The sequence below is a fragment of the Poromitra crassiceps genome (genome assembly GCF_964638095.1).
Source record: "Poromitra crassiceps genome assembly, chromosome: 11".
NCBI classification, from domain to species: domain Eukaryota; kingdom Metazoa; phylum Chordata; class Actinopteri; order Beryciformes; family Melamphaidae; genus Poromitra; species Poromitra crassiceps.
Window position 1 is genome coordinate 31793803 of NC_139643.1, and position 25728 is coordinate 31819530.

The following is a 25728-nucleotide window of genomic DNA, read 5'->3' on the forward strand; positions in this document are numbered from 1 at the left end:
GGGATGGTAGCGTTGGCCGGGACTTATCAGTCTGTTTCATGGAAAGTGATTTCTTTCACAGACAGTAGGGAGACAGACGGAGAGGCAGACTAATGGACAGACAGCAGACGCAGTGTTTGACCTCCAGTCAGTGACCCGACTCTCTGCTCCCACTCGCTTTGCTGCCCGTCCTTCATGTAGATGGAGGCCGTCGCCTGGCGAGGTCATCTCTCTCTTTGTCGCACTCTCCGCCTCTCTCTGCTCCTTTGTCATGCGGAGACTGCGCATCTCTAATTATTGTGCTTGCAGATAGGCAAGCACAATCTTAGAATCTCTCATACTTCTTTATCTTTCTTTATTCTGTTTTCTTCTGGTCAAAAGTTTGCTTCGCCATTTCTCCTACAGTTTTCACACTACACAGACATGAGAGACATCAAAACGTGCGGCTCATTGAGGAATCGTGTGCATTTGGATTGCTAAGGGTTTCGTTCGCCGGTTTTCGCGATATTCGCGTTAACGTACGATTTTTTTCCCCATTCACTTGAATGGGGTTTCGAAATCGTTGGCATTAAATTAGCTCTAGCTCAGACACCGTATGATCTGCTATTACCAAACTTTGTAGGTAGGTTTACAGAGTCACCTTTTACTCTGTGCGGAAAATTTTTAGTATTTGACCAGATGGTGGCGCTATAACAGCCGTCCTTACGTTTTGGTCCATAACTTTTGAACCGTAAGGGCTACATTCAAAATTCTTTTTTCCCTGGATTCCTTGGGTCATTCCGCATCTGCTGATATAGGCCCCGCCCATTTCCGTCTAACTAGATTTTCCGCCATTTTGAATTTTGTCGAAAAGCGTTTTTTCGCTATTTCTCCCTCAAATTTTGCCCGATCTTCACCAAACCACATCACACAGCGTGTGTGGACTGTCCCGCACAAAACTTATTTTGCGTATTTTTGAAATTCCGCACCGTTGCGATATAATCGACCTCCAAAGTTCTGTGGGTGGGGCCTATTTCACAAAGATCGTCCGATGCTAACCAAACTTGGTACAGGTGTGGACGGATGTACTCTGAGCCTATAGGACAAATATTGTGTCATTTCGCCTCTAGGGGGCGCTATAGCAGCATTCCTTACGTTTTGGTCCATAACTTTTGAACCGAAAGGGCTACATTCAAAATTATTTTTTCCCTGGATTCCTTGGGTTATTTCGCATCTGCTGATATAGGCCCCGCCCATTTCCGTCTAACTAGATTTTCCGCCATTTTGAATTTTGTCGAAAAGCGTTTTTCCGCTATTTCTCCTTCAAATTTTGCCCGATCTTCACCAAACCACATCACAGAGCGTGTGTGGACTGTCCCGCACAAAACTTATTTTGCGTTTTTTTGAAATTCGGCACCGTTGCGATATAATCGACTTCCAAAGTTCTGTGGGTGGGGCCTATTTCACAAAGATCGTCCGATGCTAACCAAACTTGGTACAGGTGTGGACGGATGTACTCTGAGCCTATAGGACAAATATTGTGTCATTTAGCCTCTAGGGGGCGTTATAGCAGCATAATAATGAGCCGAAAACACCATAGCATCCAGTTAATACACCCTTGCAACGGCCTAAACACGTCCTAGCTACACATTGCCGATTGGGGCTGTATTGATACTGGATGGGAGGGCGGGGTCTAAGGCAGGGGCGGTGCAAGGGGGGCGGAGCTTCACGCGGGAGCAAGCACAATCAAATTTGCTTCAGCAAATTTAGCCCGTTCTAGTTGCATATTATTCACTCAGACAGATGAAAGTAAAAATGGGTACCGGGCGACAGGCCTGCCTGTCACTGACTCACTGTGGTGGCGGAGTCAATTTATCAGTGACATCACGAACGATGACGAGCAGGTCGACTGGCTGGTGGTCGATCAAAAAATAAACCTCGTTGTTATTGCAAAAAAAAAAAGATCAAATGCTGTTACATTCTCTGCAAACCTTTGATCATTATGAGGAAAAACATGTTTTGGCTAGTGTGGAAGCGTTGAGTGGCTCGGATTGGAACACAAGTTAATTTCAAACTCTGTTAATCTATTTATTTTACGTGCACGAGTGAGGCTGTTGGAAAAATCTGTATGTGAATCCAATCGCAGGGAGGTCAGTAGCAGTGGGGCCAGTCAGAGTGACTGGACATCGAGGACATGTTTTGGCAGAGAGGAACACCGTGACCGTATGAAGTGTGTGAAGATATTAGCTTTGCCTCCAGCCACTTATGCCATCGTTTCTAAATAACTGTCTGCATTTCCCAGAAGATGTTGAAATTGTCAACGTAGGAGACACTGTGGACAGCACAGGCCATGAGAGCCAGTATTCAGCTGCACCAGCTGAAGCTAAGGTGTGCAGAGACAATGGCCTGCTCAAACGCCCAACACCATGGCCAGAGTCTAGCAGTCTGACGACTAATATGACTCTGGGACAGACGGACGATATTTCCGGTTTCCGCTATAGAGCGTCTTCACTAGAGTTTAGAGTAACAAACACTGTTCACAAGTCTAAAGTCTTCACTAGAGTAACAAACACTGTCCACAAGTCTAAAGTCTTCACTAGAGTAACATAGATCACGATAGCGAGCTGACGAGGTTTATAGCCTACAGTGCTTACAGCCTAGAGAGAGTAACCCCCCCCCCCCCACACACACACACACACACACACACACTTTGACCAGCAATAGGAAAACTGAGCATACTGTTCTTCAGTGGCTGCCAGGAGAATAATTGAATTGAAGATCTGATTGTCTCTGAAGTAAGACAGTGTATACGGCTAGGTGGTCTTTTAACAAGATCTATCTCAACAGAAAGCAACGTCTTTAGTCTCCAGACAAACAGTCTTGTGACTGTTCCAAAGTGGAGTCTGAAGAACAGATTAGGCTCCAAGTGTCAGGGATACAGGAGCTTACCTGAAGACATGAGACACCATGTCACCCCCCCCCCCTCCCCCAGTCAGCCACATGGAGAGAGAGAGAGAGAGAGAGAGAGAGAGAGAGAGAGAGAGAGAGAGAGAGAGAGAGAGAGAGAGAGAGAGAGAGAGAGACAGAGAGAGAGAGAGAGAGAGAGAGAGAGAGAGAGAGAGACAGACAGAGACAGAGAGAGAGAGAGAGAGAGAGTTAATATACTGTAAATGCTCACTATTTGCACGATCACCGTTTAATTGCCCGTTTATTACAGTTTTGTTATTATTCTGAATAGATTCTGGTCAACAATAGTCTACTATTCTATTCTATCTTATCACATTCCATTTCATTTTCTTTTCTCTTCCTCTTTGAATATCTTCAGATTTTGTGATTTACGTTGCCGGGTAACAAAATGTCTTGTTTTCTGTTTTTGTTTCTTTGCAATTGCTAAGTGTCGCTAATGTATGATTTGGCAATGTTAGATGCACCTTATCATGCCAATAAAGCCCCTTTTGAATTGAACTGAATTGAATTGAGAGAGAGACAGAGACAGAGAGAGAGAGAGAGAGAGAGAGAGAGAGAGGGCATTTTAACTCTTTAGTTTGAAAACTGTTTGGCATAAACACACTTGGATTTGACGCAACCGTTTTGGTCACACACAGACACATGCGCACGGGCACAAGCATGGCCGACTGGCCGTGCACTTCTTTTAGGATTGGCGTGACGGCCTCGTCTAATTAGTCTGCAGATGAGATTAGGGTTAGGAGAGAGAATAGCAGCATGCACACACACACGCACGCACACACACACACACACACACACACACACATGCACACACACACACACACACGCACGCACGCACACACACACACACACACACACACACACACACACTCACACACACGCCTCCTGCTTGACCTAATACTTGAACTGATGCATGTTATTTGTCAAGCTAACATGATATGGCTTGTTAATATTGATTATTACACAAATGTCACGCTGATATGATGCATGACATGGCACATGGCCTAGCAGCTAGCGAGACGTGTCCTGTAATCAAAATGTCACAGGTTCGATCCCCTTCATCAGCCATGGTGTCACGTGTGGAAGTGGAAGTTAGAGAGGCGAGCGCTACATCGTCATTCACTGGAAGTGGCTAAAGACAACGCATCAGCTAAATGCTAGTTCACTGGTAGCACCTGTTACGTCTTTCATGAGAATGTGCTAATGAATACACACTAGACTGCTGCAGAAAGAACTTGTTACTATAGTGCATGTTGGATGATACACACACACACACACACACACACACACACACACACACACACACACACACACACACACACACACACACACACACAGACATAGACATACACATCGATGTACACAACGGTATGACTGCATGTATCCCCTCTCCTGCCCTCCCAGGCAGGCTTTGGGCCATATGGGCCTGGATGAGTCTTTGGTCTAATCTTGTTTGCTTTGACAAAGATTACAGTGCGTTTATCACCTTCCTCCCTGTGGCTGAGTCAACAGGAAGTGGTTTGATGTATGGAGCGAAGAAGCTCACGCTTACAGTACACACACCCAGTAACACATATTATGCTGACTTACCGGACAAATCTCATGCTTACTGTACAGATAGCACAGTAATAAGATACCAATATGTCTCTGCTGTTTTGAGTGCGCTTTATTACTGATTCTGTGCCGACGCCCCCCCTCTCTCTCTCTCTCCCTCTCTTCCCCTCTCTCTCTCCTTCTCTCTCTCCCTCTCTCTCTCTCTCCCTCCCTCTCTCTCTCCCTCCCTCCCCTGTCCCTGTTTCATGATATATGATTGGCCCTGTTGTCTCACTTCCTCACAATGTGTCGTTCTTACTGTAAATCCTCCACACTGGTGAGAAATTATGATGAGATGGGAAGAGACGAGAGAGGGTGAGGCAGTCAACCCCTCTGGCTTTATAGTCTCGAGGGGCAGAGTGTGTGTGCGTGTGCGTGTGTGTGTGTGTGTGTGTGTGTGTGTGTGTGTGTGTGCGTGTGTGTGCATATCTGTGTGTGTGTGTGTGTGTGTGTGTGTGTGCGTGTGCGTGCATATGTGTGTGTGTGTGTGCGTGTGTGTGTGTGTGCGTGTGCGTGCATATGTGTGTGTGTGTGTGTGTGTGTGTGTGTGTGTGTGTGTTGTGTGTGTGTGCGTGCGCGTGCGTGCATATGTGTGTGTGTTTGTGCGCCTGCCTCCTGCATTGTCTCCATTGTACTGGTGTTTACGTACACACCGGGGCCCTGGTTGCCGTGGAGATATCACCTGGCGATGTCAAGCTTCATGCCACGCCCCTTCCTCTCGTCCAATCAGCAGCCTGCGGGGAGTCTTGTTTGGCAGTTCGAGCCCCAGGCTGACACTCACTGTACCAAGGTGAGGGTGGCACAGTGCTATATCACTCCTGCTCTATTATGGAAATATGTACTTAAGTACATAAGAAATCTTAACAGATTCTTAAGGCTGAAATGATGAGGTAAGCCCAGTTTACCTGGTAGTTACCTCACCTCAGTAACTGAGAGGACTGAACTGAGAGCAAACTAAAATATGCATTGTTTTAAGTCGGTGGTATGTATATATATAGCAAATTGATATAGAACTTTTCTAGAAAATAGATTCTAAAAAAAAGTAGGCCCCAAGTGTCACTGTGTCAGGGATACAAGGGCTTACGTGAAGACATGAGGCAGCATGTCACCCCCCAGTCAGCCACATGACGAGAGAGAGAGAGAGAGAGAGAGAGAGAGAGGTGTGAGAGAGAGAGACAAAAAGAGAGAAGAGGGAGAGGGAGAGAGAGAGAGAGAGAGAGAGAGACAAAGAGAGAAGAGGGAGAGGGAGAGAGAGAGAGAGAGAGAGAGAGAGAGAGACAAAGAGAGAAGGGGGAGAGGGAGAGAGAGAGAGAGGTGTGAGAGAGAGAGACAAAGAGAGAAGAGGGAGAGAGAGAGAGAGAGAGGTGTGAGAGAGAGAGACAAAGAGAGAAGAGGGAGAGGGAGAGAGAGAGAGCATTTGAAATAGTTTTAGTTTGAATGCTTACAATAACGATTCTTTGATTTGATGCAACCATTCTACAAAATGCTTTAACAACAAAGCAAATCCCATGCTCATAAATACTAAAACAAGTCAACACAAGAAGGCACCACAAGATAAAAAGACAAAGAAAAAATAAGAATATAGGTAGAAACCATAGTAAACAAACAATAGGCTAAAAGATGTCACTTAAAAGCAATCTAAACAAAATGAGTTTTAAGAAGAGAAATAATCTAATCTAGATCATGGTCACAGTACTTTTGGCACTGGTATGTTGCACTTTAACCCAGTTGTTGGGTGTGTGTATTAGTGAATTATCAATAGGGGTCCATCTGCTTAGCTTGGGCTGGCTTTTGCTGATACCGGTCCTGTATCGGGTCACTAGGCAGCCCCAGGCTTTCTGGATGGGGTTCGTTGCTGAAGGCTGTGTGTGTCTTTGTGTGTGTGTGTGTGTGTGTGTGTGTGTGTGTGTGTGTGTGTGTGTGTGTGTGCGCGCGCGCACGCATGTGTGCGTGCGTGTGTGTGTGTGTGTGTGTAGGGGTGTGTATGTGTGTGTGTGCGTGCGTGTGTGTGTGTAGGGGTGTGTATGTGTGTGTGTGTGTGTGTGTGTGTGCGTGTGTGTGTGTAGGGGTGTGTATGTGTGTGTGTGTGTGTGTATGTGTGTGTGCGTGCGTGTGTGTGTGTAGGGGTGTGTATGTGTGTGTGTGTGCGTGCGTGTGGCGGCGTAGGATCTGATGATGGATGAGCCTCTCTATGGGATTAGCTGTTTATCCTTGTGGGATATGGGCTAATGAGCCTTATGCACCTGCTCGCTCACGTGTGTAGCTACACTGTGCGTGTGCATGAACGTGCGTGTGTTTATGTGCAGATATGTGTCTTTATGTATTTGCATTGTGCGCTTGTGTGCGCGTGTGTTACTGTACATGTATGTGCATGGGGTGTAAGTGTGTATGTGGGTGTCTGAAGGGCACGCCTGGAGAGATGTTAAGCTGTATGTGTGTTTGCATTATGTGTGAGTCAATCTGTGTGTGAGTCTGTGTGACTGACTGTTTGTTTTTGTGTGCAGTGGTGTGTGTGTGTGTGTGTGTGTGTGTGTGTGTGTGTGTGTGTGTGTGTGTGTGTGTGTGTGAGTCGAGGGAGAGAGAGAGAGAGTGAGTGAGTGAGTGAGTGAGTGAGTGGCAGAGAGGTTCATTATGGAGCTCTCTGCTCACCGTACCCCCTGCACATCCCTGGCAGGTCCTCAAACATCTAAAGTCCACCATCTGATGACAGGTCCTCCAACATCTAAAGTCCACCATCTGAAGACTATAAAAATAATTTCTTGTTTATCTCTCTGGCTCTCTGCTTCTGGCTCGTACCCCGGCACAGCCATCTCCTCCCCTGATGTGTTTTGAAGTTGCATGTTTGACAACCGCAACCATCCAGTCAGTGGTTCTGCCAGGATGATTCATCAATTGCCTCCCTGCTTTGAGGGAGTGTGGCGCTCTAGAAAACAAGGACAGGCTTGTTGTGAGTCAAACGCGGAGCTTTGTTTGAGTAAGCCTCTGCAAAGGTGTTGACATTATTTCTCATAAAAAAGAGGAAGTTTACACACTGCTCTTACTTACTCAACAGGCAACAGACAAGGAATTGAGACTGTAATGCAGAGCTGCTAGTACACACAGTATTAGGCCATTTTGTGGAGCTTGTTTATTAAAACGTAGGGCTGTGCAATACAATCCATACGGCGATGTATTGTGATTTTGTGAATGCGATTTTGGCACAATACTGTATTATCGCTGTATCAGTTTTTGTGCACAGCTGTGTGTGTGTTCAGTAATACAGTGTGCAAATGCTGTGTAAAATTGTAAATATCGTTCTGATAAATTGGAATGAAAACTTTGAATTAAATAGTTTTGATTCAATTTGTCCACTGAGTTATCAATATAATCTGATCATGTACATATTACACTACCTGGCTGGTACAAAGTAAGTTTGTAAATTTTCAGCTCTATTTTTAGATTTTCACAAAATTATGTTTAGAGTATTGCAATATGTAAAGGTTAATGCACGACGAGGTGTCCATTATCACTTTTTAAGGGACGATGCGAGAATCGGTTGCTTCCGCGAAGTCCCTTAAAAAGTGATAATGGACAACTCGAAGTTCATTAACCCGCTTATACCATGGTCACTTGCCAACAAAACAACACCATTCATTTATATTTTCATGTGTTTTGCAATCAAAATTTAGTTTTTACAACCTTGGAGATGATTTAAGAACCGCAGAGAAAATAGTCCCCTCGCTCAGACCGCAACATGGGACATGATGCTCACACGTGTTCAGAGGGCAGTTTTGTTACAGTCGGGATTCTGCCTCCATTTTGGCTCGCCCCTGCAGGGCGCAGCTCACCCCCGCTCAGCTTGCAGAGGCACACGCGTCACGTAATGGCTCAGAGCCGGCTTCTGTCAGGGGAGGGAAATCTCCGAAACGAAAATCAAAATTGTAAATAAGAGTCATTTTTGATAAACTGAGCACACAGGGGTGATTTAAATACTTACTTTGACCAACAATCTTTTTTTCTCAACTTACAAAAGTGCCATATTAACCCTTAACGGGGGTATAGAGCTCAAACTGCTCTCTTGATAACACTGTTGAAACTATGGCGCATTGATATGAATGGTAAACAGACCATTTGGCTGAACAACTTTACCAACTGTACATTATCACTTTTTATGGACACTGCAGCCAATCAGAATCGAGTATTCACCCAGACCATGGTATAAATAGCAATATGTATCATATCGCAATGTATCGTGATACAATGGTATCGTGGCCCATGCATTGTGATACGTACTGTATCATGTTGTGAGGTCCCTGCCAACACCCAGCTCTATTCAACGCAGTCACTTCTTTTTTTAGGTGTGTTTTTTTTTCCACCCACTCCCCTCCTCCGTCATCTGTCCGCTGTATGTTGAGGTGTGCGTCGTTGCTGGACATACGTGGGTTTTTGCTGAGCCATCGCATCGATTGGCACTGGGGAAAATAGACTGTGTGTTCTTGCTGCAGTGTGTGATTCACTTTCAGTCTACCAGTCATACCGGGCATGGCTACCCCCCCCCCCCCCCCCCCCTTCCTTCCACACACACACACACACACACACACACACACACACACCCCGCACGCGTGGCGTTCAACCCCCCTACCACCCTCCCTCCCCTGCCAGGCCATGCGGGTCCTTCCCTGGGCTCGCCCGGCCAACAGCACTTTCGTTTTACTGCTGTGAGCAGATTACAGCTATAAGGCAATAAGGCATGCACAAATAGACACAGGTGAAAATGCATCCTCACTCAGTTTACAGTAAGCAGAGAGAGGTATGGGGCGGTGTATGGAAAGAACATATCATGAGTAGGGTTGGGCGATATAGTTAAAAACAGGGGCGGACTGGGATCATAATTCAGGCCGGGCATTAGATACCAAGCAGGCCAGGCCGATATGGGCCGACGTGCGTGAAATTTGGGCCGTTTGAAGCCCAATTTGGGCCGTTTGAAGCCAGATTTGGGCCGTTTGAAGTCCAATTTTACAATGAGATGCACCCACTTTAACCCTGAAGTGTAATTATTACTTCAGACTAACTAATAAAGTAATAAAACCACTAGTAAACCAGTAGGCGGCGCCTGGCCTGCTGTTCAGTGAGTGGCCTGACTGCAAGCACCCAATTTTTTTTTTTTTTTTTTTTTTTTTTTGCGATTATCGATTCTGGAATAAAAGATCGATTAAAAAAATCGTGACATTAAAAATCGCGATACTTAGGTGAATCGATTTTTTCCCCCACCCCTAGAAAGAAGGGATACGCTTGTATAAATCGTTATAATATGCAAAGAAAGGAGCAAACATAAGATGAGGCAAACCCAGAAAATATGAGTGGAGAATGTGGCAGAAAAGGGGGGATTAGAACTGTGAAAGAGAGATATGGACAGACAGGGGAGGAAAGGAGGAGGGGGGGGGGGGGGCAGCAGTGGTGAATGAGAGAGATAAGAAATGGTGGCCAGAACAGAGAGAGAGAGAGAGAGAGGAGCATTACAAACTAATTCCATGGCACAGTCGCAGGGTTTCTCTCAACTGACAGTCTCTCCCTCTCTCAGTGCCAGAGTGTTTACAGCGGGTAAGAAGGCTTTGCAGAGTCAATCTACTATTATTAGCCAGCATGACAGCTTATGCTGCAGTCAAACAGTCAGGATGATGGACAGACGGGCACACTGTCTGCCTGTCTGTCTGGCTGCCTGTCTCTGTCAGTCTATCTGTCTGTCTGGCTGCCTGTCTGGCTGCCTGTCTCTGTCTGTCTGTCTCTGTCTGTCTGTCTGTCTGTCTGTCTGTCTGTCTGTCTGTCTGTCTGTCTGTCTGTCTGTCTGTCTCTGTCTGTCTCTGTCTGTCTCTGTCTGTCTGCATGTCTGTCTCTGTCTGTCTGTCTGTCTGTCTGTCTGTGTGTGTCTGTCTGTCTGTCTCTGTCTGCCTGCCTGCCTGCCTGTCTGTCTCTGTCTGTCTGTCCGTCTCTCTGTCTGTCTTTTTGTTTGCATTCCTGCCTATCTGTGTGTCTGTGTCTGCCTTGTCCATAATTGTATTTCAGAGTAGGGCCATTTGAAAGCAAAGGCCTGGGTGCACTTTAGCATGCAGGCCAGCAGCACAATGCACAAGCCAAACCAGACGCCCCATCATTGTCCCGTAATGAAGCAAACTAAATAACAGTTTGTTTGGCCGTTCATTGCCCAGGATGCAGCCGAGACAAGAGGCTATTATTTGACCTGCTGCAGCCAGACACAGTGTTTCCTCCATGGCAGCAGAGAGAGGAAGCTTTTAGCATGTTTTCTGTTCTTAAAATGGACTTCCTCTTTCATTGACATAGAATGAGCCTTTTCTTAAACGCTGTGCCATGACATCGACTGACAGCGCTGTCCAACAAGAAAGCCAAAGCAAACGCTGCTCTTCCATCTAGTGGTGTAACGGCCACACTGCACCAATGCTCAGAGGGATATGTAAGCATTGTAGAGCCTGTAGCGGAGAAGAGAGGGAGGTCGGAGAGGGGGAGAGAGCGGTTCAGCAGCACTTAAGACAAATAGAGCGAGAGAGGCAGGGAGAGAGAGAGAGGAGAGAGAGGAGTGGCAAGAAAAGAGAGCGATGTAAGGAGAGATGGGGAGAGAGATAGAGCGATGTAGGGAGAGATGGGGGGGGGGGGGGGAGAGAGAGAGAGAGCGATGTAGGAAGAGATGGGGAGAGAGAGAGTGATGTAGGGAGAGATAGGGGGAGAGAGAGAGAGCGATGTAGGGAGAGATGGGGAGAGAGAGAGAGAGCGATGTAGGGAATGATGGGGAGAGAGAGAGAGAGAGAGAGCGATGTAGGAAGAGATGGGGAGAGAGAGAGAGAGAGAGAGCGATGTAGGAAGAGATGGGGAGAGAGAGAGAGAGAGTGATGTAGAAAGAGATGGGGAGAGAGAGAGAGAGAGCGATGTAGGAAGAGATGGGGAGAGAGAGAGAGAGAGCGATGTAGGAAGAGATGGGGAGAGAGAGAGAGAGAGCGATGTAGGAAGAGATGGGGAGAGAGAGAGAGAGAGAGAGCGATGTAGAAAGAGATGGGGAGAGAGAGAGAGAGAGCGATGTAGGAAGAGATGGGGAGAGAGAGAGAGAGAGCGATGTAGAAAGAGATGGAGAGAGAGAGAGAGAGAGAGCAATGTAGGAAGAGATGGGGAGAGAGAGAGAGAGAGCGATGTAGAAAGAGATGGGGAGAGAGAGAGAGAGCGATGTAGGAAGAGGTGGGGAGAGAGAGAGATGTAGGGAGAGAGAAGAGCGATGTAGGCAGAGACGGGGAGAGAGAGAGAGAGCGATGTAGGAAGAGATGGGGAGAGAGAGAGAGAGCGATGTAGGAAGAGATGGGGAGAGAGAGAGAGAGCGATGTAGGCAGAGACGGGGAGAGAGAGAGAGCGATGTAGGAAGAGATGGGGAGAGAGAGAGAGAGAGAGCGATGTAGTAAAGAGATTGGGAGAGAGAGAGAGCGATGTAGGTAGAGACGGGGAGAGAGAGAGAGAGCGATGTAGGAAGAGACGGGGAGAGAGAGAGAGAGCGATGTAGGAAGAGATGGGGAGAGAGAGAGAGAGAGCGATGTAGGAAGAGATGGGGAGAGAGAGTGATGTAGGGAGAGAGAGAGCGATGGAGAGAGAGAAGAGCGATGTAGGAAGAGAGAGAGCGATGGAGAGAGAGAGAGAGAGAGCGATGGAGAGAGAGAGAAGAGCGATGTAGGGAATGATGGGGAGAGAGAGGCGCCGAGCTCCATTATTCTCTTTGAAGCTGGCAGTATTCTCTGAAGAGGACTGGTGCATAATTTGAGCAGGAAAATAGCCGGAGAGTGATGTTAAATCCCCCCCAGCTCCCCTCCCCAGAGAGCCCTGTTCAGCCTGCATCCTGACAGCTGTGCAGATGGAGGGGAGAGGCACACAGGCATATACACATCAGCACATGCATGAAGCTGTCAGCGGGTCTGGGTGCTGCACACCACTCAAACGCTTCCCTTAACATACATATGGCAGCAATACAGACATGATGGCCCACTCACACATCCACTCATACCCGTACGCCCACGTGTGTATGTGTGTGTGTGTGTATGTGTGTGTGTGTGTGTGTTTCTACTCTCCCTCTCTCCCTCCCCCTCTCTCCTCTCCTCTCACTCTCAGCTATGTAGGCTAACGTTCCTATTGGATCCTATTATGTGTCAGGGCAGCGCATGACTTACAAGGCATTACACATGGTCCCTGCTGAATTCAGACTCATAATTGAGGTTTCAGGCTTGCCCTTCTATAATTGGACTAGTAAAATTAATTAATCAGACTGGTTCTCATCATTCTTCAGCCTCCCCACACCCAGCCCTCTTCTCACTCTCTAAATGATGTGGCGTTCCTCTCCCTCTTTCTCGACCACTCGATTTCATCTCTCCATTCCCTCTCTTAATTTGAATTCTGTTGCCTGGTGATTTTTGTCCCTCAAAGACCCTCTGCTCTCTCACCTCAGGTCTACGTTTGAAATCAATATCACTTCTTCTCTCTCTCTCTCTCTCTCTCTCTCTCTCTCTCTCTCTCTCTCTCTCGTTCTCTCCATTCCCATCTACCAGGTCCAAGATGGGCGTCCTGGAACTTGGGCATCTTCATCTGTATCCGCTGTGCCGGGATCCATCGAAACCTGGGCGTCCACATCTCCAAGGTCAAGTCCGTCAACCTGGACCAGTGGACACAGGAGCAGATCCAGGTCAGAGGTCACACTGCTGACCCAAACATGACGATGGGGACGGCCTGGGTTTGGCTCTCTGAGATCTACTTGCATAGTCATAAATAGTCATGACAGGGAGAAGAGCCTACCCAGGCAGGCTGATGATGTGTGATATGCAGATAGGATGACCAAACATCATGAATATGAATTGAATAAAAAGCCCATTATCCCTTCTTGATTTCGCTTATTAAATCCATGCCGATCACAAAGGAGGAGATGTCGATTCAGAGACGCACAAGTTAAATAATGTATTTATATATTTTTAAACGTTGAGATAACTGAGACATGGATTGTGCAAAAGGCACAGGGCTGGAGCTCAGTATAAAGAATATGCCCCTAAGGCTATAAAGCATCACAGTTCATTCTCTCTGTCAGATGCACCATCTTTTCACAGACACCCTAATAATAATAATACTAATACATATGACTTATATAGCGCTTTTCTAGTTACTCAAAGACGCTGTACAAACAGTATAACATAAAACTTTACACAAATGCAGAACAAAAACAAATATGTGGAACCTGTATTTGCATCTGTCCGCCTTCATTTCATTTCATTTATTTGTTTATTTGAATAGGGACAGGTACATGTACATAGTGTTCACAACATAAAATGTCAATAAACCTATGATGTGTTGTACCAAAGCATGTATAGCCCAGGGCTAGTTTGCAATGCCAGTCCCTAGATGTAACCAGACATTCCTGTAAAATAAAAATAATAATACACAAAAATACAGCAAAATACAATAAAAAGACACATATCAAAGATCAGATAGGCTACTAAACGTAAAATTCAGGTCAAATTTCAGTACAGTAACAATTCAAATATCACAGTTAAGACAGTTCAAATTATGTTCAGTTTAGTTAAGAGTGTGTGCTTATTGTACACACTCCTAAGAGTGTGTACAAACCTGGTGGAGCTTCAACCAGTCTTTGACGTTTTTATTAAAACCCTTAATTTCTAGGTTTAGTTTTATTTCCTCCGGCAGTGTGTTCCACATTTGAGACCCCTTAAGGGAGAACGCGGACTGTCCGAAAGAGGTTTTGCGGCGTGCAATTTTGCAGTTTCCACTAGCCGTGCCCCTGGTAACCCTGATGCCGCTTTGTCGACTGACAAATCGGCTCAGAGGCTCAGGTGCTAAATTATGTAGACATTTAAAAACCAGTTTAAGATTGGAGAATTTTAAAAAGTTATCAAAGCTTAACAGGTTATATTGTTTCAGTATGCGGCAGTGATGCCATCGCATGGGTTTTTTTGCCATTATTTTTAGAGTCTGCTTATAAAGGGTTGCAACTGGTTGAATTATGGTTTGGGAGGCTTGGCTCCACACAGTAATACAGTACGACATATGAGAAAAGACCATGGCATGCATAAACAACTGTGCTGCTTTTAGTGGTATATGATGCCTGATTAAGTTCTGCAGTGGCTGCAAATTCCACACTGTACTGAAGAGCACAAAACCTGCCTGTCTCAAAGTGACCACGAGCTCTGCAAAGGTGAAGCAACATTGCATCTATACTGTGTAGGTCAAAAGTCAAAAATGACTTGTGTGATGGCTGCAACTCTGACATCGTGGTTTCAGATAGGCTACTGTCTGTGATCGGAAATGGTTATGAGAGAGCCGAGACGTTAACTGCCCAGTTGCTCAGATGCCGTTGAGGAAGTAAACACTTTTCTCATCCATATGCATTTGCACTTGTCTGGCAGGAAGGTCAGCATCATGCACCACAGTATGATGAAAGTCCTGCACTCAGCACTCCAGAAAGGCTCTCCACATAACAGCCCTACACACACTACTCACTCTCACACAGTAGAGGGTAAACCCTCACAGACTCAGCTTTTCCTGTCTTTTACCTGTGTTCAATTTAATCTACCCCCCTCGTAACCCAATAGCAGGGGTTTTCCTTGCATTGTTACATTGGTCATTGCTTAATTTGGTGTCCGTTTTCTGTTTAGCATTTGCATGCACTGGCTGAGTTTGCGACATGGTTTGTTGTGTTTGTGTGTCACCAGTGTGTTCAGGAGATGGTTTGTTGTGTTTGTGTGTCACCAGTCTGTTCAGGAGATGGGGAATGCCAAGGCCAAACGTCTCTACGAAGCTTTCGTACCCGAGTGTTTCCAACGCCCCGAGACCGACCAGTATCCTACCATTGTGTGTGTGTGTGTGTGTGTGTGTGTGTGTGTGTGTGTGTGGGTGTGTGTGTGTGTGTGTGTGTGTGTGTGTGTGTGTGTGTTAGAGAGAGAGAGAGAGAGAGATATGCAAAGCAAAGGTTGTCCTTGACATCCTGTGTAGGTCTGCAGAGATCTTCATCAGGGACAAGTACGATAAGAAGAAGTACATGGATAAAGTCATTGACATCCAGATGCTCAGGGTCAGTCCTCCTCACGCGGCAACACACTCACACAAGCACACAAGCACAAGACTACCCTGAAACAGTAGTTGTCAAAGTGGGGCCCAGGGCCCCCCAGGGGTCCTTGAGGTTGTTCCAAGGGGTCCCCAGCAAAAAGAGTAAGAATTTATTTTCACTAGAGTTCCAACCATAAGTAACACACAACACAGCATGGTGAAATGTGTCCTCCGCGTTTGACCCATCCTGGCTCATCCTCCTCCATGGTTCAGGCAGGAGCGGTGGGTTCTGCAGGGTTTTAGTGGGGGTTCATATACAGTACGTCGTAGATGTTATGGAGGAAACCCCAGGGGAGCACAGGGAGAACATGCAAACTCCACACAGAAAGGCTCTTTTCATGAGATAGCCCACCTGGGCGTTACCCCCAGTGCACCTGGGCACTACCCCCAGTGCACCCTGGGCACTACCCCCAGTGCACCCTGGGCACTACCCCCAGTGCACCCTGGGCACTACCCCCAGTGCCAACACTGGCAGGAATCAATCCCAGGACCTTCTTGCTGTGAGGCCAGAGTGCGAGGCGAGAGCACTACCCACTGCACCCTTCAGAGGCGAGAGTGCTACCCACTGCACCCTTCAAAGTTAAAACAACATTTTATTAACTAAAACTAAAACTACAGACAACAAACAAACAGAACAAAAGGTGCATCAGGAGCGAGAGACACTGAATGGTCTGAAGGTCTTCTTAAGCCCAATGATGAGTACACCGTCCCAGGGGCACCCAATCAGCCTAACGACCCCAACACCATGACAAGACAGGACAGGGCCAGGAGAGTGGGAGGGTCATGACAAAAGCTAAAATCTTATCAGATTTGGGGATCCTGGGACAAAATCTGATCAAATGGGGGTCTCTGGTCTAATTTGTGTCAGTTTAGGGGTCCTTGAGGTGAAAAGGTTTAACCACTGGTCTAAAAGGTAGGGAAGAAAGTTTGCGGTTATCCTGGGGCCAGCAAACATCTCAATGAGGAATGTGAATAATATCCAATCTCTTTTGCATCAACAACTACTGTCACTAGATCAGAGCCCTTCTAACTCAATTGCTCCAGTATAGCTACTCAGTGGCCATCAGTAGAAGATGCTGGTTACATAATCATATGTAAATAATACATATTCAGCAGGGAGATGCACGCTCAGCTAAACTCTTCCCTGGCTAAGTGAAGGCTGAACAGCTCCACAGAGCAGACGGTACACGACACTCCTGTCAGAAATACTCTTTGTTTTCTCCGTGCAGAAAGAAAAGAGCTGTGACAACATACCCAAGGAACCGGTTGTGTTTGAGAAGATGAAGCTGGTGAGTGTGTCTGCTCATATTGGCTGCATCAAGGAGACAGATGGGAGCTTTCTTCTTATTTTTAGAGAGCAAGTAGCGGTAATAGAGAGAGGTGTTGTTCAGTGGGGAGAAGGTGACATGAGGTGCTTCTTAAAGAGATGAGTTTCCAGCCTGCACAGGAAAAGGCGGAGTGACTCTGCTGTTCTGACTGGAGTGAGTGGTCATGATTGAACCCATTGTCCCTGCAGACATATTGCATCTGTTGTATCAAACTTTTTCTATGATGACAGAAAAAAGAGATCAGCCCGAAGACGCAGTCCCAGACCATCGTTACAGACCTGCTCGGATTAGGTATGCGCCCCCACACATACACGCTGCTATATATAGAGAGAGTGTGACAGATCCTGGCTGGTGCATCCAATTCAGGGGTTTCAGTCACGAAATGTTTTTGTTGTGGCCGCCATCTTGAGAACCGAACACAGCACGCAACGTTTTATGCCTCCGCCGGCGATAGCCAGGCCGGAGGCATTATGGATCCGGGTTGTCCGTCCGTACGTACGTCCGTCCGTCCGTATGTCCGTACGATGTTTGTTAATGCGATATCTGAGGAACGCCTTGACGGAATTTCATCAAATTTGCCTCAAACATCGACTTAGACTCAAGGATGATCTGAATAGATTTTGGTGGTCAAAGGTCAAAGGTCAAGGTCACTGTGACCTCTCGAACACCATTTTCAAGCTTGTTAACGCGATATCTCAGGAATGCCTTGACGGAATTTAATCAAACTTGTCTCAAACATCGACTTGGACTCAAGGATGAACTGATTAGATTTTGGTGGTCAAAGGTCAAAGGTCAAGGTCACTGTGACCTCTCAAATGCCATTTTCCAGCTTGTTAACACGATATCTCACGAATGCCTTGACGGAATTTCATCAAATTTGCCTCAAACATCGACTTAGACTCAAGGATGATCTGATTAGATTGTGGTGGTCAAAAGTCAAAGTTCAAGGTCACTGTGACCTCCCGAACACCATTTTCCAGCTTGTTAACGCGATATCTCACGAATGCCTTGATGGAATTTCATCAAATTTGCCTCAAACATCGACTTGGACTCAAGAATGAACTGATTAGATTTTGGTGGTCAAAGGCCAAGGTCACTGTGACCTCTCGAATGCCATTCCTAAGTTCGTTAAAGCGATATCTCAAGAACGGCTTGATGGAATTTCTGCCAATTTGGCTCAAACGTCGACTTTGGCGCAAGGATGAAAGGATTACATTTTGGTGATCAAAGGTCAAGGTCACTGTGACCTCTCCAATGCTATTTTCAAGATTGTTAACGCCATATCTCAGGAATGCCTTGACGGAGTTTCATCAAATTTGCCTCAAACATTAACTTGGCCTCAAGGATGAACTGATTACATTTTGGTGGTCAAAGTTCAAGGTCACTGTGGCCTCACACACCCAATTTCCAAGCTCTGTAACGCAACATCACAGGAGCGCCTTGACGGAATTTCTTCCAATTTGCCTCAAATGGCGATTTATGAACTAATGGCGGAGGCATAAGTCCGCGTTGCAGTCGTTCTAGTTAGCAGCTGTTGTAAGTCTATGGAAGGACTGTTCAAATCACGCCCTCTTTGAACTCTAACGACTCTTTCATACAAACTCCATTCAAACTTTCAACAGGTCAACAATTTTAGTATGTTATTAGTATTACTCTCATTCTGCTTTTAGATACACAGTTTAAAGTTTGATGCTTTTTTCAACCTTTATAATGGGATCTTCTGGAGCCAACCTAGAGTGTGTGATGTCACAATTCACTCTACCAGACTTTACAGACTGCACTTTTGACTAAATTCACACAATTTAAGACTGTGACAATTCACACAACTTTAACACTACATACATATGTTATGCATCAAACCCTTCAGCTACTTGTGCTCTCGCTCACAATGTCAAAGTATAAGTGATGCGACGCATAGTTTCTGAGATATTAACATTTGTTTGACACTATGTTCCACTCTATTTTCAATTGCGCAGGACATCTTGTTGTTTCAAATTGGTCCTCAAGATGGCGCTCAACAGTTGTGTGATTGTCAACTGAAATCTATGAGATAGGCATGTCAGTGCAGCCAGGGAGTCTAGCATTCTATATAGACCGTTTCACAGTGACATTTTCACTGGAATCCTGGGGAACAGTTTGGAGGACCCAAGTTTATTTCCTGTCAGCAATTCAAGTCAAGTCAAGTCAAGTTTATTTGTATAGTCCTAATTCACAAGCATGTCCCAGAGGGCTTCACAGAAAATATGTCTAGCTAATTCTAGCTGACACAACAGTAGCAAATTACAGAATAAAGATAACACATTGATAGAGAAATATAGAAAATATAGAAATATAGGAGAGAGCAGAGGAGAGAGCAGGAGAAGGGAGGAGAGCAGGGGGAATGTGAGAGAGTGATGGGGTGGGGAGGCAATGGGAAATGTTGGGGAGTATAGGAGGTGGTAGCAATTGTATCAGCAAACACTGCAACAGGAATTCAACTAGGGGCCATTTAGAATGTTTATGTTGTTGTTGAACGGTCTATATTACACGTAGGAAAAAAGCTTCAATAGTGTTCTACCCTAACCCATATCAGAACTCAGGCCACTTTCGACCTGGACCCCATTCTCTATCATTTTCCATCATACCTATCAATTCTAATCTGGACACAATCTCATAGTTGGCTTCACTTTAGAGCTACTTATGTTGTTTGCCTGGGTGCACAGCTCCAATACATGAGAACATACATGTAGGAACCAGGTCGAAAATGGCGAAGGTATGCTTTAATGATCCTACTGAACACACACGCACGCGCGCACGCACGCACGCGCGCGCGCGCACGCACGCACGCACACACACACACACACACACACACACACACACACACACACACACACACACAGAGCTAGTATTATAACCATGCTTCCATCCACCTCCTGGTAGATGCCCCCAGTCCCGCAGTGTCTAATGGCAGAGCATGTGTTCGTGCTTCAGAGGAGAGGGAGAGCCCAGCGCTGGCTAACCCAGCGCTGGCACACTCAGGCCTGGATCTGTTCAGCTCTCTGCCAGCCTCCTCTGCTGCCTCCTCCACCAAGACCACGGTAGGAGTCACACACACAGACGCACGCACGCACGCACGCACGCACGCGCGCACGCACACACACACACACACACACACACACACACACACACACACACACACACACACACACACACCACAGTGTTGATCTCTGCAGAACCCTGCATCCAGACACTTCTAATTCTATAACTATAGCTGTCTATCATTTGTCCAACCTGTCACTCTCACTTGCCTCCTGCCACCAGTGTTGATGACCTTCTCCCCCCCTCCCCTCCTCCATTCCCTCTCTCCAGCCTGTATCCAGCTCCATGCCTCGGAGCAGAGTGGCCGCCTCCGTCCCCGAAAACCTCAGTCTGTTCCTGGACCCGGCGCCCAGAGCCGAGGAGAACACCGTCAGGAAGCTGTCCAAGGACTCCATCCTCTCCCTGTACGGCTCCGCCCCCTCGGTGCACGCCAACAGCATGGCCGCTCACGGTGAGAGCTGGGGAGTTTTCTCTCAAATGTTTCTCAGCCTTTCCTTTCTCTCTTTTTTATTCTTTTTATACAAATGCATTATGCTATTGGAAGCATTCATATTTCTATGAAGAATTTACTGTTGTGTAAAAGGACCTATGGGATTGATCGGCAAAAGCAGTTGTCACTCGTCTCTCTCACTCTTTGCTTAAGTCTCATTATTAGTATTAGTCATTGGAACCCATGGCCACGTGCGTATGCTTGTGTTTTCAGGCGGCCTGTACATGAATCAAATGGGCTACCCCACGCACCCCTATGGCTCGTACCATTCCTTGGCCCAGGTGGGCGGGATGGGAGGAGCCATGATGGCATCACAGATGGGAATGATGGGCCAGCAGCAGCAGAGTGCCATGATGGGAGTTCAGCACAACAGCATGATAGGACAACAGAATGGCCTGATGGGAGCCCAGGGTGCCATGGCTCAGCCTGGGGGGGTCATGGCTCAGCCTGGGGGGGTCGCAGCGTCACCCTACATGCCAAGCATGGCCCAAGGCGTGATGGGGCAGCAGCAGATGGGAGGTTTGGCCACCCTACCTCATCAGCAGGCGTATGGAGTGCAGCAAGCCCAGCAGCTACAGTGGAACATCACCCAGGTGTGTTTGTATCATAGACTGTATCAAAATAAAGCAGCTACAGTGGAACATCGCCTAGGTGTGTTTGTATCATAGACTCTATCAAAATAATGGACGTAGCCACCGTGATGTCACCCACTGCTTTGTGGAGTGCCGTTTTGAAACCTCGAGTTTGGCATATTGTCGCCATCTCTTTCTTTTTTTTGCCAGACAGAGTCGCAGCACCGGCTGCTATTGGTCCGTGATCGGCGAGCTGTGCGATCACTGGACAGGCGACCTGTCAATCACGTCTCACAGCATAGTCTGCTTTATCGTCTATTTTACTCTAAATGGGACCATAATTTACAAAATGGACATCACGCTGTATTGAAGAATACTTGAAACTAGTGATTGAGACCATAAACTCATTAGGAAAGTGTTTACTGAGGTCATAAATCAAGTGACAAGTAGGGTCATTTTCCCATAGACCTCTATACAATCAGACTTCTTTTTGCAGCCAAAGAGCATATAAACGGGTGAGTTATATAAAAATTCACCCCCCGTACAGTTGTCATGAACGGGGAAATTAGGGTAGCTATAGAAACAAGACCTTTTTTGTACAGTCCCCGAACAGATTGAACATGAATGTTGACGTGTGTTTAAGTACCGTTACTAACGTGGTGCGTGTTTCATGTCTCTCAGGTGACTCAGCACATGGCGGGCATGAATTTCTACGGCTCCAACAGCACGATGGGATACAGCGGGCAGCACATGGGAGGAGCCGCAGCGCCGAGCTCCACGCAAATGGCGGCTCACGTGTGGAAATGACCTCATCTGTCCAGGAGGCGAAGCAACATCAGCAACCAACGCGGGAGCTGGGAAACTCGAGCGATAGAAATGTCTGGACTGGACTCGAAATGTCTGGACTGGACTCTCCATGAGACGTTTTTTTTAATGCAAGGCAGGAGGAGGAGGAGGAAGAGGTGGGTGGAGCCAGGTCTGAAGAATAAAGGTTTGGGGAAACTACTACTACCTCTCTTTCTCCTCTCCACCCGTCCCTCCTCTTCCTATCTCATCCATAGCCACGTTTTGCAGATTTCCACGCTTGCCTTCTTTCGGGAACATTCTGGCACGACAACCCAGACAACTGGGTTTGAGAGGACCACCACACACACTCATCTTGTACCTAGCCAGTGTGTTCAAAAGAAATGAGTGTGTGTGTGTGTGTGTGTGTGTGTGTGTGTGTGTGTGTGTGTGTGTGTGTGTGCGTGCGTGCGTGCGTGCGTGCGTGCGTGTGTGTGTGCTGACTGTGTGTGCCGACTGTGTGTGCGTATCCACTCTCTGCTCGACTTGACTCGGTTTGTACTTTTCTAAGATGCTTAAGCTTGCCTACCCGTCCAATAATCTTAATACATGTACTTCAAGGAACCCCTTTATATTATGTTATGTTAAGTTAGTCCCTCACTGTCTCACCAGATAGAGCAGCTACAAAACCTACCTATCTTATCTTCTACTCAATTTATGGAGGGCTTCTTGTAGAATGAATATCTAGTCTAGACGTTAAGTGTCAAAAGTCCTAAACAGGATTTTGGGAAACCAAAGATGAACGCTAGCTTTATTATGGCTGGACAGTATCCAGATGGGCTTTGTCACATCTGTACAGCCGCTAAAGGGATTACTAGTGATTACTACACAGTTCAGATTCAGTTCAGTTCATGCTTAGCAGTCTTTGAACAGTCTGTTTGGTCATTCCTGCTCTTCCTCGATGGGCTTGTGAACATATCAACTCACTGTGCTATTCCCTCAGCTACGGTGGGACACTTGAGGATCGCCTGCATGCCGTGTTGTCATGTAAATTGTCAGTTGAACGCCCACACGCCTCAAGCTCAGAATCTACCTTGTACAATAGAGGCCTCAAAGAAGGTGGAATGTGTTGAAATAAAGGAGAGGGAGAGAGAAATGTAAGGAGGGGGCGGGGGGGGAGACAAAACACTTCAAATCAAGGATGGAATTGATTTCAAGTTTAAGGTACAGATCGGTCATGATTCAGGAGGCGATGACCGATGCTTCCACTGGATTGCATGGCAGGAATGTGTAACTATCTCTGATTGTGTGTACGTACTGGGTGTCTATTGAGATTGATGAATGTGTCTCTGGAATGTGTATCTCCGAAAGTCTCGCTCGGTGTCGTCGATCCGTCTCCCACATGCTGACCAAGACCAACCCGTGTGATTCAGAAAAGTCTCAATGAATGTTCGTCCTGGATGTGGTTTTGACGAATGTATTCACACTCGCCGTGAATACACACACATCTGTGTCTGATTCTTGCCGTGGGGCGTGTTTTTGATGTGTGTCAAACAACGCGTGTCTTCTGAATGTTCTGTGGTTGTCTGACGACAACCTCCGTCAGTTTCGCTGTGCGTCGGAGCTCTCGGTGTCGAGTTGGGCGCAGGCTGTAAGCCGGCGGACACGTTTTCAGGTCATTTGGGCGTGTTTGCAATTCGGCTAAACGACTTTGTGAAGCAAAACCGATGGTATTCCGCAATCTGTCACCTCGCAATGTTTGGCTTGGTCTTCCATATTTGCACACAAGCCTTGCCAAGCCACATCTCTGAGCTGATTTCTCTCTAAATGTCTTCTCTTTTAGTTACTATTATTCCAATCTTGTTCATTCTTCGAAATGCATGAAGCTGATACTGTATAGAATCTCAGCCTTTCCATTTTGTGGGGAAACACTTTGACGGGCAGAGGTGAAGAGGTGAAGGGGGCAGCTAGTAACAGGGGCAGAATGGATTCTTATGAAGTGCTACCATTTAGCATACAGCAGAGCCACCGCATATCAACTCAGTGTCTATAGAGCTCAACAGTCACGTGACACATTTTGCCCCGGAAGTGAGTTTCCCATTCATTTTCTCCATAGACATTTCAAAAATCCTTATATAACGAGTTTTAAGACTGGAACCGAGCCAACCCGGCTGTGACCTACTGAATCATGAGTGACCATAAAACATTTCACTTGGAACAAAAACAACAAATAAAGCCCCTGATGCTATTTTTCGTTTTTGCTCCAACTGAAATGTTTTATGGTCACTCATGATTCAGTAGGTCACAGCCGGGTTGGCTCGGTTCCAGTCTTAAAACTCGTTATATAAGGATTTTTCTAAATGTCTATGGAGAAAATGAATGGGAAACTCACTTGCGGGGCAAAATAATGTCACGTGACTGTTCAGCTCTATTAAAGGGTTTTTGGTTCAACCTTCGCTTATTTGGTGGCAGTGCAGCCAACAGCTCCACAGCAGCAGTCACCTTTTCAACCTAGAGCAATATGACTGTAAGGGAATGTGTGGTTTCTGCTCTGACAGCAATGAAAGTGCACGGAAAAGCAGTAGGAATGGGTCTGTGCCCGGTCAATCACCCCTAGATGAGGGCTTCACCTCAGCTTTTCTCCATCTGTGATCATCTTTGACTTTAGTGTGTTTGAAATCACTTTTTGTCTTGGCTTGTATATATTTTCTGTGAAATTAAATCAAATAAAAGAATGTATCATTTATGTACTTGTCAATCGAGATATTGTGTACTTTATTCTTTATCAGAATGATATCCCTGTATATTATGTTTCTTAAAAAGATTGAACAATATGTATATTAGTTCTGCATTTTTCGTATGCTTTGCCCCTTTTGTTTCCGCATCCACACAAGTTAGTCAGATTTGCGAATATATATGTCACATACTTGTCTCTGTGGGGAAAAAAATAAAACAATTTTTTTATTAAATTCTATACCTCATATTGATTGTATGTTCATTCTTGTGTCCATTGTTAAGATACATCAGCTGTTTACAAAACAAGAGTAAACCTTTAAGCCCACGGCGCCACTCCCCCTACAGGCCATTTTCCCCGGCCCCACCTTTTCCTTACCACCCCTCCCATCACCCATATCCACTCCACCTACCCACCCCTCAAATCCCGACTCTACCACCTTCCTAACCCTTTAACCACGAAACTCACTAAACGCCCATGACTGAGCGCCATGGGAAAAAACACACAAGACAAATGTTAGTGATTCAAATCAACTTTATTGACTTTGCGTCCAGATGTCAAAGGGCATGCAAACAGGCTTCTGAATCTGAAATTTTCTCTTTTTTCCCCCCGTCCGTTTGGTTCTATTTTCTTACAAAACTACGTGCACCTTAAGTAATCAATTCTGCAGCGTACAAACCACAAAAATACCAGTTTTACATTATCAAATACTGCACATAGAAAACATTTACAAAGCACAGGTATAAAATTACAGCTCCCTTACTTCATCGCCATAAAGCCACATCCTTTCACCAGATGTCTTGCAACGCTTCGCCCTTTAAAATGTCGCACTCTGTGTGAACATGCCTTGGTGGAAAGCTAAGGCCAGTTAGAACAGTCACCACTCATCTACCAACACCAGCAAACTCAACCTTGACCAAGGCTAATGTTTTGTCAATGTTGCTCATTTAAACAGCTGCTTTGCCAGATCGGTCAATGTGTTGATTAAAACCACACTTAATGTAACCTTTTAATCAGCCTTTATATCTAATGCCCAGGCATCAATCTACTCCTATAGGCCAACATGGGTGTTTGTTCAACACTATCCAAAGG

At 46.1% G+C, this 25728-nt stretch overlaps 1 protein-coding gene across 1 annotated transcript in view; it reads left to right on the forward strand.

The window, feature by feature from the left end:
• smap2 (small ArfGAP2) overlaps positions 1-24883 on the forward strand; it is a 27811-nt gene extending 2928 nt beyond the window's left edge. Inside the window, exons 2-10 of the mRNA XM_083646750.1 lie at positions 13089-13222; positions 15298-15383; positions 15538-15616; positions 16881-16940; positions 17210-17270; positions 19899-20056; positions 20328-20508; positions 20761-21140; positions 21801-24883. Of these exons, the coding sequence (XP_083502876.1) occupies positions 13089-13222; positions 15298-15383; positions 15538-15616; positions 16881-16940; positions 17210-17270; positions 19899-20056; positions 20328-20508; positions 20761-21140; positions 21801-21926 (1265 nt within the window). The 3' untranslated portion in view covers positions 21927-24883. The remainder of the gene's footprint in view (positions 1-13088; positions 13223-15297; positions 15384-15537; positions 15617-16880; positions 16941-17209; positions 17271-19898; positions 20057-20327; positions 20509-20760; positions 21141-21800) is intronic.
• The last annotated feature ends 845 nt before the right edge of the window (positions 24884-25728 follow it).